We start from the raw sequence: 18,284 nt of genomic DNA on the forward strand, positions 1-18,284 counted from the left end.
ATGCATTGCAGTCATTACCACATGCATTTCCCTAGTGTCTTTTCACCTCCACTAAGCTCATTCTCTTCCTGTGAGTACCTACTGTGTGCTGGGCTTGAAGGAAGATGGACAGTGCAGCACAGAAGCTGCAGTTTACTAAACACTATGTCCCAGACCCGTATCACCTGCCCTATGTGCACCATGTCTTTACCCCACACCTTTTGTCCACGCAATGGAATCCAGCATCACTGCCCCATTTTACAGATGAGAAAACAGCGTGGGAGGCTTAAGTGATTCACCTCCTTCATGCACTGAGTAGGTGGCAAAGCTGAAATCTGAATCCAGGTGTGTCTGACTCCAAAGCCTGTGTTCTTAACTATTTTCCCTGAAGTAACAGAACAAGTCAATGTGCTCTTCCTAAATCGGATGAATCTGGAGTTGGGGCATGCAGAAAAGCAAGAACTGAGTGCAGTTAAACTGTTCACCTGCTCAAATCTGCCTGGGACACCACACATAGCTTAGCCAAGAGCCTACTCAATTCTGAAAAACAACTAAAAGATGTTAACTGCCCTTAACAGTCCCTCTCCCCCACCTCCTTTTTTCTCCCCTTAAAGGGCTAAGAAACATGGACTTCTGAGTGGGCAAAATGCTTGGAGAACATGACTGTATTTGACCACACTAGCACAAATGGCTAGAGGCTTTCTGACAAGCCAGCAGTGAGATGTGCCTTTGCCAAAGGGACCTCTGCCACCTTTAAATGAGCCTTTAGAAGATGAGGTCTTCAGGAAAAAGCAGTTATCCTTTCTTTCCTGTCAGAGTCCAGTGTTGTTACCACAAAACACCCCATTTCTCACAGCGCCATTTTGCCACAGGGTCACATGCTCTATTCAACTGAGTCTCGGCCATTGCTCTGAGAGTTAAAACCAACAATAAGTGTCCTAGGTCCAAAGTAAAAATGAAAACAGCGAGTTTACTTGCTTTGAAATGCGAAAGACTTCCATCTCAGGCTTATCCCCAACCGGGCCCGGCCAGGTCTGCTCACTGCTGTGAAGGGCCTGACAAACAGCAGCTTGATCTCCAGGAGCCAAAGGAGATGCTGCTCCTCTGAGGCTCACCGGAGTCTTACAAATACAAAGCAGTGCAGATGTTGGCCAGAGGCAGACGGGCTTGTGTACCGCTGGTTTTTAAGGCATTCTGAACTATATTTCCTTGAGGATCATCAAGTGCAGAAAAGGTAAAAAACAGAAAGTTAGTCTGTGTCATAACCCAAAATGGGTCCAAGCCATTTCTCGACCTCAGCCACAGACATGTTCTTCCTCAGGGCATAATCCTCAACCTGTGAAAGATTAAAAACAGCTTATTAGACCAAAATGATACAATTTTTTCAATTGAAATTCCCACAGGATTTGCCCAGAAACATTAAGTACTTTCCATTTCTTAAGTTTTTAGCAATCTATTGAGTTAAATGGAGACAGATATTTGTTGGTTCACCACGTTGCCTGTGCTGTGGGCAGAAAACAGCATGTAGTAAATACATAAATCTTAGAAGCTGGCTGGGGTCCCAATGTGCATGCGTGTGCATGCATGTCTGTGGTCTGCGTGTACACGAGATGGCCAAAATCAGGTTAAAATCAAATCAAGACCTTAACTGAGATAAATGTCTTCCTCCTATCCCTCATGTTTTATGCTCATTCACCTGTGAAATACAACAGATTCTAAAGTTCCACTTAAAAGAAGACAGACATCCTGGGAAGCCACATACAATGAAACAGCTAACTTACCTGATCCTTGGAAATCTTCCCTACAGCAAAATATTTGGACTTCAAATTGGAGAAGTAGAGGCCAGACACGGCCGAAGCAGGCGCCATTGCCAACGACTCTGTTAACCGGATGCCTGCAGAGAGCAACATGGAAGACTCGCTCATGTACCTGTGCGCAGCAGACCTGGCAGCTGGAAGGCACATTGATAGAAGTGTATCCATTGGATAAGAATAGTGGGGCTCTCCCTTCCTGGCACGTACCTGTGCACTGCTCGATGTCCGCCAGCTTCCACATGGTGAGCTTCTCGGTGTGGTCAGGCTGGCTGGGGTAGCCAGGAGCCGGGCGGATGCCCCCATAGCGTAGCCTTCGCAGGTCCGCGACGTCCAGCTGCTCACTGCCGCAGTAGGCCCACAGTTCTCTGCGGACCCTCTCATGGAGCTCCTCCGCAAAGGCCTGGAGCCCAGAACAAGGGGGGATCAGGCAGAGGCCAGAGCCCAGGCATCAGTGTTGCTGCTCCCCTCAATCAAAGCCATGCGGGCAGCACCCTCGCCTGGCCTGGCCAGGGAAATCCTGGCAGGAGGGCACTGGCTGAATTCTCCACTCCTTTGTAATGTCATTAGCTGCTGTGCTGGCTCAGTTTTGGCCTCAAATTGGTCACTGAAGTATCATATTTAATGATCCAAGGGCTGTAAGCCTTTTAACGTCAACATTTCCCTAAAGGTCCATCTACAGCTTACTACAGCCAGAAAGAAAAGCTGGGACCATTCCAGCTGCTCATTCCTCCACTGTTGTCCTGAGGAAAAGGGAGGGGCCTCCCCACAGCTCAGCTCACCCCTCTCCACACAGACGGAGGAGGACTCTATAACGGATACCTAATTAGAACAGGAGCTCTGAAACACAAGTCTGGTTTTAATTTTTCAGGCTCCTCAGGAAAATATCACATCACAAGAAAACAGAGACCTGAGAACTAAGGCAGTGAAGTCTAGGTTCTAAGGGTGACTTCTGACTCTGGCACCAATGAAGGGTTCCCTTTGCCTGAAGTCGATGTACGAGAACAGTTGGAGAACACATGACTTAAAGCCACGTGATGTCCAAGCCAGCCTGATGCTCAGGCTGCCACGCTTCCTGGCACTGCCACGGGTTCCCATCCTGGTTCTGCCCTCAGCACTGCTGCTCTACCTCTGCCAGCCGGTCCCCCAGTGCCTTGACCATGATGCTGCTATAGTCATCACACTGCTCCTCGTAGGCTCGGCTCAGCTCCTCCACCCCAAAGCAGGCGACAGCAAACAGGCCCAGGTAGTCTCGGAGGCCCGAGTGCAGTGGCGCAATGAAATCTGAGAGGCAGAGGTACGGGTCTGTGCTGGTGGAGTCCTTCTCAGCCTGAAAATCCAAGGGGAGGGTGGGGGGCTGTGAGCATAGACATGGCACCACACATAGCGACAGCAATGTACTACTGTCAGAGAACAGAGGCTTCAAACAGGGAGTCCGTCTGTTTTGTGCACTGTTACATCCTTAACACTTAGAACAGTGCATAGTATTCTATAAAAATTTGTTGAATGAACAAATGAAATGAGACCCTAAAACTATGACATGACATATGCAGTCAAGAAACCAGTTAATTCCTCCTTGACACAGTGACTGACATTTGCTGGAGGCGACAGGCACTGTGCTAGGAACTGGAACCTAAACACATCAAAATAAAAACTTCCCCCAAAGTGTTTTCTATTCAAAATCAACATTAAGTCCTGTAGTCATGTTCAGAAGGGGTCTACCAAATATATAAGCCTCTACTTTGGATCAACAGAAGTTCAACCAGCTGCCAGGTGAGCGGAACAGGGGCCATGGCTGCCCACAGGGGTGGTGGTGCAGGAGCCGGCTAAGGAGACCCCTGAAACCATACAGAACTCAGCAGGGTTTGCTGCTTCTCTGGATTCAAATAAAAATGTGACTCTTCCCACCAGGCCAGGTGCCTCTCCCATTTTCATTTTCAGCTTATGACCGACTCCCTTGTCACTAAGCTTACAAATAAGACCTTAAACATATTTCACAATCAATAGTTCTGCTGAGAACATAAACAGCTAATATTTATTGAATGCTTACTATATGCCAGGCACTACTACTGATGCTTTATGTGAATTAACTCATTTAATCCTCTCAACAACCTTGTAAAGGAAGTGATACCACCAGCTCCATTTCACAGACAAGAAATCTGAGGCAGACAGAGCTTGATCAACTAGCTCAAGGTCAGAGAGTGGCAGGCCTTGGGTTTGATACCACAACCAACGCTCCTGACTACTACAGGGCCCTGCTTAGGACTGATCAATCAATTAATGAGTGGCCAACCCAGAAGCTTAGGAGCTATTTGCTCATCAGTTTTGGAAACAACATGGCCTAACCGACACTGGGTGGACTGGTGCAGGCACATGGAGATGTCACGGAGCTCAGGGCCAGCTATGCAGGGAGGAGCTGCTCTCCAGCTATACTCTGTCATCAACTGTTCCGTGCTAATGAAGCAAGAGACAGACACAAAGCTTCAGGCACAAGGAGACACAGGTCACAGAGCCCCACCGCACTTCAGAAGGGACAGCAGTAGAGCTACTCAGAACAGACTCCCAGAGCAGGAAGTGGCTGCAGCCAGAATTCCCCGAGTGTACTGTAGAAAACACCTCTAGAGAACACCGATCTGAGTAGGTAACAGATGGATGCTGAGAAGCCACAGACTGCCTGGACAAATAGGTTCAGGACATGAAAGATCAGAGGACATGGGAGCTGAAGGACGAAAAACTGGGCCAGGAGAGGTTTCTGACCTTAGTTACACCTGGAAAAGAAAAGGCACCAGTTCCCTAGAGAGGAGGGGCTGGACCTGAACATCAGACCCTGCCCTGTATTCGTGGTGTCTGAGTCTGAGCGCAGACAGTAATGGCGAGGCCGCCCTCAGTTACCTACTCCTGGTGCTGTTTAATATCTTCAACGCAAGAATCTCTTCAGATGTTGTTAGAGTAAAAACATCTGTCATTGTGAATTATACTGTGGTTATGATTAAAAGCAACACTATCACTTCTAAATGACTAAAATGGTAGCAAAACTTTGCAAGAATAATTTACTGCAACCCTTTGTTAATAACTCTGGTGAATTCTGGTTCCAATTCTTGATTAAGACTATTTTTTATAGCAGCTAAAGGGAGGTGCATTTTGAAAGGTGGGGGGAGGGCATATGAGAGGGGCCTGTTCTCATGGTGCTGACAGAAGCCTGCTGAAAGAGCAGCCACGGGGGTAAGGACAGGCTGGGCTCTCCCCTCTGCACTGTGGACTCAGAGCAAGCTCCGCCAGCCTTCATCTTGTCCTCTGTAGAATGGACATACAACTGCCTGAAACAAGGCCCCATGGGAATCAAATAAGACAGTTCATCAAGAGCCCTGTAAGCACCTGGCACACATTCAGCAAAGCTTAGTTCCTGCCTGTCTCCCCTTGAAAGAGGAGGCCATCAGCCCGTTAATAACATGCGTGTAGACGAGCTGATGTGTGTGACCACCGAGGCAGCACAGAGCTTCTCATCCATCGCCTCACACGTCAGCAAACCCCACTCGCCTGCCTGCCGGGCTGGGAGGCCCAGCCTTCTCTCCACGTCCTCAGAGGCCTCGGGCTCGGGCCTGTGACCGGACATTGGGGTGAGGAGGGGCAGCACTATCATTTATGCAAAGCTCGGGCGTACTGGTTCTTATTTACACTCTTCTAGTGCTCACACCGAAGGGCAGAAGCAGCGTGTCTCGGTCCACCCGGCTCTCCATACCTGTTGCCTCAGCCCATAAAAGGTGGCTATGGGCTGGGCAGCCTGGGGCTCGGAGCCCACTGTGTACAGGTGAATGTCGTCCTGGACGCTCTGCGCTGGCCAGAACCCAACCACGCCCCTGGCCTGCAGTTTCTTCGCACTAATCAGTGCTCTCAGCATATTCTGGGCATCATCATAGACTTTTTTGGCCTCTTCACCTATTAGGAAAATACTGTAAGAATTCACTTAAGGATGTCAATAACCAGCAATGCTTCCTTTAAAAGCACTACCCTCCCGTCATTTTCTCCCCCATCTTTCCCCTCAAACACTTTTTCAGTATTTGTCATCAGCACCACTCAGGGGGAAGCAGCAGGCGGTCTGGTGGTTCCTGCTAAGTGCAGCTTCTAGCCTGTCTTCCCAGCTCACACAGCTTACACTTTCCATTTAACGAAGGCAGGGGGCCAAACCTGTGGCTCTCAGAGCAGTCTGTCACACAGAGGGAAGCAAAGCAGACAAATCTTTCCGTCACCGATGTTCCTCATGCACGCACAATGCCACGGACCCCACAGGGACCTCTGGGACGTGGACAGGTTGTGTTGTCAAGTGGCCCCAACGCCTCTTAAGTGGCTTCAGCACGGTGTTTGGACGGCTGAAGCTCAGGGGCTCTTGGAGGGTCTTACCCGCACACTGGGCCTGGTCCCTGGGAAGCCTCCTCTCAGTTTCTGACTCTGCTTGTGACACTGAGCTGCCTCTCCCACTAAGGGGCCAGCAGGGTCTTTAGTCCTTTGTCAAGGGCATGGCCTGTCCCACTTTCCCTTAGTCACTGTCCTGCTTGTCTGCGATCACCCCAGAGAAGTTCAGGTGAGAACCTCCTCTCTGCCTGCGGAACTGGCTAGCCCGAGAGCCACTGAGTCACAGCCCTCACACACACCAGGGCCCCTCTGGGAAGCGGGCAGGGCTGGTGTCTCAGGCTCTTCTTAGCCCTAGTCCCACACTTCTTTCCATCAGGCCCCCTCCTCCTTGGCTCTATCACCTAATCCTCTGAATGGCTTAGCATTTGATCCCATGTCTCTGGGGGTAGGTTTTGGGGATGGGGTTAGATTCACCCACTTCTCTAGCTTATTGCCCCAAATGCCCCTACCCCATCAAGGCTCCAGGCACAAGGGACAACTTGCAGTCCCCAAATCACTATGTGTCTGTGCCTTTTCACACTATCCCCTCTGCCTGGAATGTCCTTTTCTTCTTCAATGCTACCTCTCGTCCCCAGTCCCAGTCTCAGCAATTCTTAATTAATATTCAAAAATCAGTTCAAATAACACCTCCTCCAGGAAGCCTCCCCTGACCTCCCAGGCTGAGGTCTATCTCATTTTCTTGTGTCAACAGAAGCCTGGGCTCTCCTCCACTGTGGCTGCACTGGCTAGCCAGGTACCAGGGGCCAGGGATTGTACTGTCTTCTCTGTTTTGTCCCCAGGGCCAGCAGAGCCAGGCATGGAAGTGATGTCAACAATCATTTATTAAAGAACAGATTTAAAAAATGTCAAGTTCAGTTGATAAATACAAACCATTAAAGAGCTGAGCAGGTAAACAATATCCTGTGTTATGTGGTAATAAACTGTATCCTGCATAATCCAAACCGCCGTTCACCATCTATTGTTGTCTTTCAAGTCCCAGTACTACATCTCCACTATCAGAGAAGGAAGGAGGAGGTACTGAACTAACCAATAGTCTTGTCCTGAAATATCCTGGGGAAGCCTCGATTCGGGTACTTGCCCCGGAGCTGCCACACATCAAAGAAAGGCTTCCAGTCGATGTAGTCCACCAGCTTCTGCAGGTCATAGTCTTCAAAGACCCGAGTCCCAAGAAACGTGGGCTTCACTACAGGAAAGAAGCACCCAGTCGACAGTAAGGCCCGGCTGGGCTGAGTGCCCCGCACACAGCGCCGCTACCACAGGCCTTCCTGGCCAGCTCTCCCCTGCTCTCCTGGCTCCCACGCTCTGCCTCTCTATCACCCAGAGGAGTTGTTTCACAAAGACGGGAACTTTAAACTACCATGGAGAAGGAGTCATTCTGCAGCGAATCTTAAATAAAACCTCTCCCATGTAGCTATGTAGCTGAGTAACTGCATCACCCTTGGAAACTTCCCTCAACCCTTCCACCCCCCACCCCGCCCAGGAAAAAAGACTTTGGTTAATCTGCACATGTACAAATGAGTACAGTACTGAAATAAAGACTACTGTGGAAAGACACGAATATAAAGTTTAAAGACACAAAATAAGTATCTGTATCATTTGACTATGTGCACACTGCTACATGTGCACAGTCAAAGTATAAGGAAACCCATGGTAGTGGGCATCAAATTCAGGACCATGCAGGGGTGGGAGGAAGGGGCACACGGGACCTCCACTTTCTTTTAAATGGGGAGTAGGTTATTTCTTAAGTGGCTATTGGTACACATGAACATTCCAAGACACTGTTCATTAGAGAGATGTGGCCCTGGGCCTGCCTGGACACCAAGAGCAGCAATACTGCTTGCGACCCTCAAGCTCCTGGAGGCGGCAGGCCAGGGTCCAGTGATGACCCCATCACCACTTCCCAGCCCTCCTGTCCTCAGTTTCCCACTCTATAAACAGGGATGTGAGAATGTGTGCTATCCCCCAATCTCAGGTGCCCTGGGGCACACATGCCTCAAGAGTGTTTTTCTCATTAGAGAGTAAATATGAGGTGAAAGTACAGGAAAAGCATCAGTAGTGACTTAATTTTGGTTGGAAATCTACCTTCCCATACATGTTCATAGTAACTCTCCCATCTGCTCCTGGCCATCTTCGTGCTATGTAGGACGAGCCCTTCTTCACAGACTCCACTGTGTTTTGATTAGTAACTAAAAGGAAACTACAGCTAGTCCCCTGACCGCTTCCTGCTGCCTGGAAAGGCCAGGAACCGTCGGCTGCAGAGTCACTGAAAGAACTGGTCTGAGAGAAGAGCCCTCCTTTCCCCCTTTACTGACTTCCTGCGATGACCCTAAAACTGTACCATGTGCGACAACATGTCTGGGGACCAGCCCTCTGGGCCCCACTGCCCCTCAGGTAGCAGGTCCAGTTTGACAGAAGCCCCAATGGGGGTACAACAGCCCCTTGAAGTGTCCACAGCTGCCATGGGCTGCAGAGGCCTACTTCCCCTGAGAGTGTTTAGATGTCAACTTGGTTAAAATGAACTCCTCATAATATTTTTCTAATTTCACGCTGAAAAGTAATGAGAAAATAGTAGTTTGAAACATGGTGAGCTATAATTTTCAAAGCTTTACACATATTTTACCCTCACATTTCTATAAAGTGACTCCTTTTTAAACATCAGAAACTCTCAAATGTGGCAGTAAGATGCTCAAGGCCACGTGATGGTGCAGAGCCAGGAGCTAAGCTGGGGTCAGAACCAGGCTTCCAACTCCGTCTGCTTTCTTCTGGCTGAACCACACTCAGTTCACACTTCCTGTTTGACCCTCTCGGCTTTGCTAAGCATGCGCAGAATGCAGATTTCGCGAGTAATGAAAGCTGATTTGAGATGTTACCTTGAAAGTATGGACTTAACACAATCCCTCTTCACCTGTCTGTTTTGCACCTGTGATCTCATGCCTCTCTGAGCCTATCAAAGCACCTTCCACATGTATTCCCTCGTGAACACCAACTTAAGGCAAGGTGGCTAGAAATACAAAAAGAAGGAAACCAAATAAAGAAAACGAAGAGAGAAGCATCCAGAGAGAGGATGAGAGCGAGTGGACAAGAAACAGGAGACCCTGCTTTGCTGAAGCGCCTGAAAGGTCTGCTCCAGGCGAGGGCATTTTCGACTCAGACAATCCAGGTCTCAGGGGCCTGCCTGGGACCCAGGCCACCTCAGGCACAGAACCCTGGGCAGGCTCCAGAAATGGCTGCACTCCAGCCCAGCCCAGAGGAAAGAGTATGGGTTTAGAAGAAGAGCACAGCCTATTCTACTACCTCCCAAGCTATTACCCCAAATTCAGTGTCCTCCAATGAACGTGGGGCAGGGTAACAGCACATTCATTACAGAGCTGTGTCCGGGACTTGGAGCCCTGAGGGTCCCTCTCAGAACAGTGTTTTTTCCAGACGTGGTACCTGTTTACTTATATTTCCAATCATCATTGTCACTAATCATTATTAGACACAATTAAGAGTCTCTAGCTGTCTGTTGATTCTGTAGCCAAATAAATGCAAGCAGCCCTTCCGCCCAGGCACCACCCGCAGCCTTCCTCTACTCCTAACAGCCAAACGGACCTGGGTGAGGCTCGGACAGCCAGTCAATATGGAAACTGTTTTTTCTAGCTTGACTCAAGGTTAAGTATCTTCTCTCCTATAAAAAAAATAAGTTATTTAGTCAGACTCTTAGGTTTTCAGCTGCTACTGCAAAAGTATGTCCAAGAAAGCTAGTACACAAGTTTACAAGAATTTTTTTTTATTAACAAAAATTCATATCCTAAAATGCTCTTCCTTTTCCATCCAATAAGGCTTTACACATCAGCATCAGAACATTAGAGAGTAAAGATTCAATAAATACCTACTAAGTTCCGATATATAAAATGAGGCTTACCTGAAGCCTGACCTGCGATGTCTCTGGCCTGTACTTTCAGGACACCTAAGGTGGGTTAAATGGCCTGCTGCCTGCAGCCCCGAGGACTGGCAGGCAGAACTAAGAACTAAAGAACTGTCGGCAAACCCAAGGAGAAGGTGAGCCAACTGGTGTCTGGGGCTGGCCAACACCTCAGAAACATCTGTTTTCTTCATGACGCTTGTTATCTCAATTCTACCTGCCTAGCCAACCCCAAAAATGTACCCCAACACAAAGCCCAGCAGGAAGATGCCCAGAAATAAATACCCCAATGACTTCTACTCTCCACGGGTCCCTGTGGCTCATCGAGGGAGGGACAGGAAACACTACCCTGCACGGTCAGTGCTGGGCAGTCATAGAGAGAGGCTCACAATGCTCCTGTCCTGTCTTTACTTTCTCCCACTATTTCCTCAGGAACAAGGACCTGTGGAGTATTCTCAGCACATGGTTTCAGTTCCCATTTCTCTGCTGGCTCCAAGCTCTTATTTTATTCATTCCCATAACTTGGAGCTCAAGCACAGCACCTAACACCTACTGTGTACTACCCAGTATGCAGTTTGGAGGAATAAAGAAAATTAATTTTAATATAACCACAAATTACTGGAAACCCAGACATGGAAGAACTGATGTGATCTAGAAAACAGGACTTCTCTAAAATGTTCCTAAACCTTTACCCTCCTCAAAACATGAAGTCACATTAAAAACTGTAAGATCGTTTTATCACCAAAACAAGCTGCGACCTGGTTTTGTCACTTACCTTGAGAGACTCATAGTGGTCCTGTCTAAGATCTTCATATTCTTCTGCGATCTCCTCAAAGTACTCGTCTTTTAGATTCTCATCTAACAGTTGAGAACACTGAAAACACAAGATCAAAGTCAGTAACAGCCACAGAGCAGCAAAAGGAGTTAAAACATTCAATACTGGTCTGGTGACACCTCCTTCAGGAAGCTTTCCCATGTTAACACCATTTCCTCTCCCTTCATCATCCTTGCTAATTTCTGCCTGTCTGTGAAATAAAGGGTTAACTCAGTAGGCCTGGGGGATTCAGATCTTGCACATTAAAAAACAAAAACAAAACCTGGCTCTTGGAACATCCTGCCTGATAAGAGTGTCTGTCAACCTAGAGCCATGGTCCACAGCAGGTAGTTTACGCTAACGATGTGATGTACGGGGGCCTGGCTCATGCCGTGGGCGGGCATGCCCAGATGACCGATCCCAGTAACAGCCTGGACCATGGCTCAGGTGAGCCTCCCTGATGGGCACTGCCCCATACCGGCTGTTGCATACCACTAGTGGCAGTTCAGCACTGTCCACATGATGCCACGGGGAGAGGACACCTGGAAGCTTGTGCCTGGTCTTTCCTGGATTCTACTCTATGGCTCTTTTGCCTTTGCTGACTTTAATCTGTATCCTCTCAGTAAAAAACCAGACTGAGTATCTAACAAGCTACAGAAACGGAGGGTGGTCTTGAGGACCCACAACACACTAATTGGGGAGCCTTCTTCAGTGTTTCAAAGACAGCCTGCTTATCTCTCCATCACTGCCCTCACCACAGTCTTGGTCTCTGTCTAGCACCCACTTCCCTCACTGCAGGACAAGCCCTCTAAGGTGGGACTGTGCCCGTTTCTAGCTCATCGCCTGGCATGTGTGAGTGCATCCTCCTAAACGTTTGCTGAAGAATGAGGCTGATCTCCAGTCAACTGTGAGCTTCGGCTAAAATAAGAAAGGAAACCTATCATCTAATAAATGCGAGGCTACTCAGTAAATTGTAAAACTGGGATCAGCTGAATATTTTCCATGACGATGATTATCAATTTGGTAGAAGAGCTACCAACAAAACACAAAGTAAATTTACAAAGAAAGAAGAAATGACTGCTATTGATCGCATTAGCACCACCCTATCTCTGGATCCTCCAGAATTTCCTCACACACAAAAAGACAGGGAAATTCATCTGAAACTGAGGAGGTGAGACTGGATTATGGCTAAAGTGATGCCCAGCTTTAAATGTCTAGAATTCTACATGAACTTCCTAAGTATGTCTAATAACAATCCAATCACCTATGAGTTAGTATAAAACCAAATGGTTTTATTAAGTAACATAATCAGAAAAGGCCTTGGTGGCAAGCCTAAAAATAGGCTTCCAAATGGTATTCACGCCACTGAGTATTTGCCCACCTTACATGAAGCCCTCCAGGGGAGTTCTCATCTCAGCAGAGCTAAATGACAGTAAGGTGTCTGCTCCCGACCCCCCCCCCCCCCCCGCCCAGTATGTGCACGCATCCTGCCATATTTTAAACGCTGAGATAACAAAACCCTAACATCCAAAGAACTTGACAGTATCTGACACAGGTACATTGGGCAGACAGAAGCTATTGCTAGTTTGTAGGTACCTCCACGGCCCCAAAGAGCCTCTGCTGCCAGAGCACAGTGACAAGCCCCTCACTTGCCTAGTCTGGTCTGTCACTGAGAACAAGTTCATGGCCAATTATATGGGCGACCCTATGTGATTCTTCCTCCATAAAATCAGCTCATTGCATATTTTCATGCTAGCCTCTCAGACAGGGTACAGTTTTTCTTTTCGTTTTTTATGTTAATAAGCAGCACAATAAGAGGAAATCTGTTGAAAATATATTTTATAATTAAAAGGAACTAAATACTGGCACCTTGTTTTTAATTTTAAAAACAAAGGAAAGAAAGCAAGGGGCATCCTCAGGTTTAAATATCCAACTATTAGGTAGTTGCCACGCTTCAGAATCTTTCAAGTGCATGGGACAATCACGCAGAGCAGGGCCTGTGCCATGCTCACTGCACTTAGATGAGGGCTCGGAGCTGACAGTCAACCTAGACAACTGTTCCAGGGACTCCTGAAAACTCATCAGCAATCACCCAAATGACTCATCATCAGACTTGTTTGAATAATTTCAAAAGGTGGCTGTTTCTGTGTAGTATGTGAGAAGAGCTAACCACTGTGACACCCGCTGGCCTGAACAGTAACGAGCACAAATGCCCGTGTGCCATCCTCTGCTGGCTCTCAGGGGGCCCACGCCGCTGTAGCTCTTCAAGATGTGAAGGAGTCTGTCCTCAAAATGGAACCAAGGGGCCCATCCCTTGCTGGCTAAAGTCCTTCCCCTAATGCAGGGGCAGTGGCATCACTGTGCTTGGAGAGGTCCAACAGCCTGGCCTGCAGATGGGAGACATTCAGGCCATTCATTAGCATTTGAAAATGCTACAGCCTTAAAAAGAGGCCTACTGGTTACTCAACCACGGACCTGATATATGCTCCTTATGAAGCACAATCCAAATATAAAGCACAGACAACTGTTTAAAGCTGAGTTACAGAAACGAGGCGCATTTGCATATTGTCCACGTCGACAGCAAAAGAAACCATAACTTTACAGCTCCAGCCTGACTTAAAGAACCGTTACATCGTAGTGGGAACAAGGTTAGAGTAGCACATGCCCAGCGCGGGGGCTCATTACCCAAGAGTCACTGGTTTGATTCCTGGTCAGGGCACGAGCCGGGTTGCAGCCTGATCCCTAGTAGGAGGCGTGCAGGAGGCAGCTGACCGATGTTCCTCTCTCATCGGTTTCTCCCTCTCCCTTCCTCTCTAAAATAATCAATTAAAAAACAACAACGTATTAAAGTAGATGGGGCACGACCACCTGCATCAAACCTGCCATGCCGCCTGATGGATACGTGGCCTCGAGAGTCACTAAGCTCCTCGTCCTGTTTCCTCATCTGTGAAATGGGGACAACGAAGGTACCCACCTCGTGAGGATTAAATAAGGAACCTGGGCAAAGTACTTAGCACAGCGCCTGGCACACGGTAAGCTTGTAATGACCTTAGTGATTGTTGTACAACTTTCAAAGAGATGAATTCACAGGTCTGAAAGAACTCCTTTGAAAAATGGCTCAGAAATGTGGTCACCCTAGTCCTGGCTGTGGCCTCACACAGCACCAGACGCTCAGGAACTTCCCTCCCCTGTGAGATGGGGAGGTTGGACTAGACCAGTGGTTTGTGAACTGTGCTCCTTCAACGAGAACTGGGAGTGGGATGAAGGACGGAAGGGCTGCCGTTGTTTGTGCCACACTGACTCCACAGCTGAGAGGTCCCTCGGGAACAAGGCTTTGGTGGCTAACGCAAACCCGGGGACCCCTGGACGCAGAGCCACCCCGCCCCTCCCAGCCATGCTAGCCTGTCATTCAGTGAAAAGGGTAAACGCTGCAGCAAGTGAGAGCAGAGGCTGCGCTGCTGAAGGAAAGCAGGAGACACAGGTGAGCTGAGGCGAGCTGCTGGCTGCATTCACTGAGAAAGAAACTATAATACTGTGTTTTGGACATCAAGTAAATTACTTTTGTCTTTGGGTAGGGTCACCTGGCCATTCCAGGTTATATGTTTTTGTTTTTTAAAAAAATATTTTTATTGATTTTAGAGAGAGAGGAAAGGAGTAGGAGAAAGAAACATCAATGTGAGAGTAAAACATCAACCGCTGCCTCCTGCTTGCCCTCCACCAGGGATTGAGCTCGTAACCCAGGCATGTGCCCTGACCAGGGATTGAACTAGCAACCTTCCAGTGCCCGGATGACACCCAACTGAGCCACACCAGCCAGGGCATGGTTAACTGTTTTTTGATCTGGAAACAAGTCATTTAAAAAAGTCTACATTCCTTTAGCTCTGGCACGGAGTTAAGAAAGTGTACATCCATGTCTGTAAATATTTCTAAATGGCCAAGATCTCTGCCTGGGTCAGTGTCCAGGTCAAAGGTGTTTTCGTCCCACCATTCCTGTTACAGAGACCAGCACTCCTGTTGGCAGTTCAGAAAGTGGACTTTGGAAGTCCAGGGCACACTCATTGTCCCCGCCAGCAACGCACACAATGGCAGTGACACCATCAGAAGCCACAGGCTGCTCCTGCACATTTTTTAGTAGGATTGAATAAAAATAAATAGATGTTGAGCAACAGGCCTGACCCTCAATGCTCTCTGTCCTCTCTTCACAACACACTGAGGGGGTGAGGCCCCACACTCACCACCACCACGCTCTTGGATGCGTCCAGGACGTGGATCACAGGTGCACTGTACCTGGGGGCGATTTTAACTGCCGTGTGAGTCCTGAAAAGAGAGGTCAGAAGACAGACACATCCATCAGTGCTGATACCCCCACTGAGCTCCTGTTGGGAACTGTCAGAGGTAATGCGTGTCTACAGTGCTCTCCAGAGAAACATGTCAAGTTACCCCCACATTCTGAACTTCAAATTTCCCTTGTAAAACAAGAATGACTTTCTCCTGACCCTGAGATGGGGAAAAGAGAGGGATCTGCTGGTGCTGGCTCTACAGAAGCCTGTGACAACAAGAAGGGCTCTGTCCTCAGCCCTCTGCCAGCAGGGACGGGTGCACGGCCTCGCACACATTAGCAGTCTGTCTGAACTAAGCTGAGTTTCTTCCTCCAAGTAAGCTGTGGCCCCAGCCAGGGTGCTGGGAGCAGACACCAGGCAGGACACCCACACTCTGGGGCTGCACCACTGTGCCTGGCCCAACTCCACCTTGTACCTGTAGTAAGGAATCTCAGGCCCTAAGTAAATCCAACACAAATAACAGAGAGGCAAAAGCAACAAAAATATCTCGTAACATTGGCTCAGCCCCAAATCCTTACCATGGAGCAAACGCCCTTTAATTCTTAAAACTACCTAAGTAACTGCAGTGCAAAACAAAACTGCCTATTGCTGAATGTTTAGGCGACAGCACAGGCTACATATATGCTATTTTGTTTAATATAGAACACAGTCAAGCAAGAACTGAAAATGCATCACCCTCTCTCACAGCCTTAAACAGGGCCCTGAAACTTGGCCTAATTGGTGGCAAGAGCAGGCCAGTAGATAAGCAGTGCTCTCCCTTTTCTCCCCCTTCCCCCTAAACCAGCAGCACTCCGCTCCAGGCAGATACTTCCATACTCTCCCCTCAACTAAAATATATTTTATTTGGAAAGATGTCTAGAATGTGTTAGTATGTGAGAAAAAAACAAACTAGCAGAACAGTATGTTTAATACAATTCTATTTTTTTAAAAAACAAACCAACCTTATATATATACATTTTTGTATATTTAGAAAAAACAGACAGGTAAACATCAAAATGTCAACACTGGTTACGTGGAGGTGAGAGGTGGGGCTGAAGGTGGGAAGGAAGATACTAAATTTTACTTTCATCCCTCTGAGTTGTTTGACATGTTCTAGTAAGTGTGGATCACTGAGGTGGTTTTTAAAAACCAAGGGAATGTTAAAGGTGCAATAGGTGTGTTTTTCATTGGCTTCTCAGGGAAGGCACTAAACATTCCTCCAAGACCAGCACCTGACCCCTTTCTAAGCGTAAGCGGTAAGCGGTAAGCAAGGACGAAAGCAGTGAGCCACAATAACTGAGCTAAAAAGAGCAGGTGCAGGCCGGAGACGTCAGTGTGAGACGGGCAGATTGGGGCGCAGAGCAGCAGGGCACCTGACCACGACCCCCAGACCACCACTGTGTGAACTCCCTGCCCACTGTGTGCTCAAGGACCAAAGACTTCAAGACACCTATGTATCCGCGAGGGGAGACCTTCAAACAGCAGAAGGTGTTAGAAAGAAGGAGCCGCTTCCACTCTCAGAGCAGAGCACAGTCAGATCTGCTTGCTTCCCCCTCCAGTCAGCCAGCTCCATGAACTCACAGAGCCTCAGCATAGGCTCTTCATGCGGGGCCTCCAGGAAGGGCTCCTTTAGGCCTGATGTACTCAGATGACATTTCTCTTCAAGAGAATCAGTACAATTTTAAGTCAACATGATTAATATTTATGAAGCATCCAAGGGCCCTCGGTGCAGCTCTGGCCGTTCTCTCGTTGAGGATCCCCAGGCCAGGGCCCCGAGAAGCAAGGACGGGTTCCACTACTTAAATAAGAAAATAAAAAGCACAGCGCTGCTTTCCAACATAAAACTGACAAAGCCAGGTGAGCACAGGCATGAAATTTGAGCCTGCTCGGCCAGCGAGTGTTTTGGTTTCCTGATAAAACAGGAAGACACTGCTCCCTCCTCCTTCGTTTTTTGGTTAATCCTCACCGGAGGATGTTTTTCCACTGAAATCTTTCTTTCAGGGAGAGAGAGGGAGGAACAGAGTGGGAGGGAGGGGCAGAGAGAGAAACATCCAGGTGACAGAGGCACATCGGCTGGCTGCCCTGCACGTGCCCAACAGGGCTGGAGAATGAACCTGCAGCCAGGTATGTGCCCTTGACCAGAACTGAAGCCATGTCCCTTCGGTTTGCAGGCTGACGCTCTAACCACAGAGCCCCGCCGGGCAGGGAGACACCGCTTCCCCTGAGCTGCCATTCGTGCTGGCTTGTCCAGCTGGATAAGGGCTCCATCCTGGAGTCTGAAAAATGACAAGGCCCTGGGATCTCTCCGCTGCTTCCCACACACCAAGAGCAAGGAACTAGATGCTGAGGCTCACTAGGAAGCCCATCTCTGCTAAGTCCCCCATCAGCTCTTCGGATTTAAGTGCTCATCTCCTATAATTGCCACATAAGCCTTAGTAGTAACGCCTTCTAAGGCGTTAACCTTAGAAGATCTTCAAATCTGAAGGAAAAAAAACAAGCGCTCCAAACATTTATTTCAGGTCATATCCTGTCCCAGAATTAACCTAGTGTTTTGCATAAATGCAGCATGACCAAACCTAAAATGTAATGAGAAAAATGAGAGATGGGAAAATAAAGCTGCAACCAGGAGTAAACCCAGCATATAAAATTCATCCCGTGGAATCTTGTACACAGGCCTGAGCTTAAACTCCCCTGCTGTGTCAGTACCCTTACTTCTTAACAGTTTAAAAAAAAAGTCAGCAAGTTACCTCCAGCTTTGAGTGATGGGACCGCATCAAATTCTTCATTACTCACACAATAAAGAAGATACTTTACAGCAACGGCTTTAAAACAGCTAAAAACTGAGAGCTAACTGCCAGACTTGTGCCCTAGAGAAGTTGTGCGGATGACAGGACCAGATTTCCATGAAGTCATTTCTAGTCTGTGATACCCAAAGCACCTGTGTTATACACAGGAGAACATTCGGTTTTCTGTTCTCTCACAGCTACAGGTTAAAAAGGGACACTCCAAGCATATTTCCACCATAAGTCTGTATAATCCTTTTGACC

General features: G+C 48.1%; 1 protein-coding gene across 4 annotated transcripts in view; it reads right to left on the bottom strand.

Moving 5' to 3' along the window:
- Window positions 1-929: 929 nt before the first annotated feature.
- The window catches only part of MTR (5-methyltetrahydrofolate-homocysteine methyltransferase), a 94,161-nt gene continuing 76,806 nt past the window's right edge, over window positions 930-18,284 (bottom strand). For all 4 annotated transcript variants that reach the window (XM_087828923.1, XM_087828926.1, XM_087828924.1 and 1 more), the window contains 9 exons: window positions 15,154-15,235; window positions 10,880-10,978; window positions 9,792-9,867; window positions 7,228-7,383; window positions 5,530-5,726; window positions 2,920-3,120; window positions 2,001-2,193; window positions 1,761-1,873; window positions 930-1,315 (listed from right to left, as the gene is read on the bottom strand). In XM_087828923.1, coding sequence (XP_087685049.1) covers window positions 1,229-1,315; window positions 1,761-1,873; window positions 2,001-2,193; window positions 2,920-3,120; window positions 5,530-5,726; window positions 7,228-7,383; window positions 9,792-9,867; window positions 10,880-10,978; window positions 15,154-15,235 — 1,204 coding nt within the window. In that variant the 3' untranslated portion in view covers window positions 930-1,228. The remainder of the gene's footprint in view (window positions 1,316-1,760; window positions 1,874-2,000; window positions 2,194-2,919; window positions 3,121-5,529; window positions 5,727-7,227; window positions 7,384-9,791; window positions 9,868-10,879; window positions 10,979-15,153; window positions 15,236-18,284) is intronic.

This window comes from Miniopterus natalensis, chromosome 21 (assembly GCF_054644295.1).
Source record: "Miniopterus natalensis isolate mMinNat1 chromosome 21, mMinNat1.hap1, whole genome shotgun sequence".
NCBI classification, from domain to species: Eukaryota; Metazoa; Chordata; class Mammalia; order Chiroptera; family Miniopteridae; genus Miniopterus; species Miniopterus natalensis.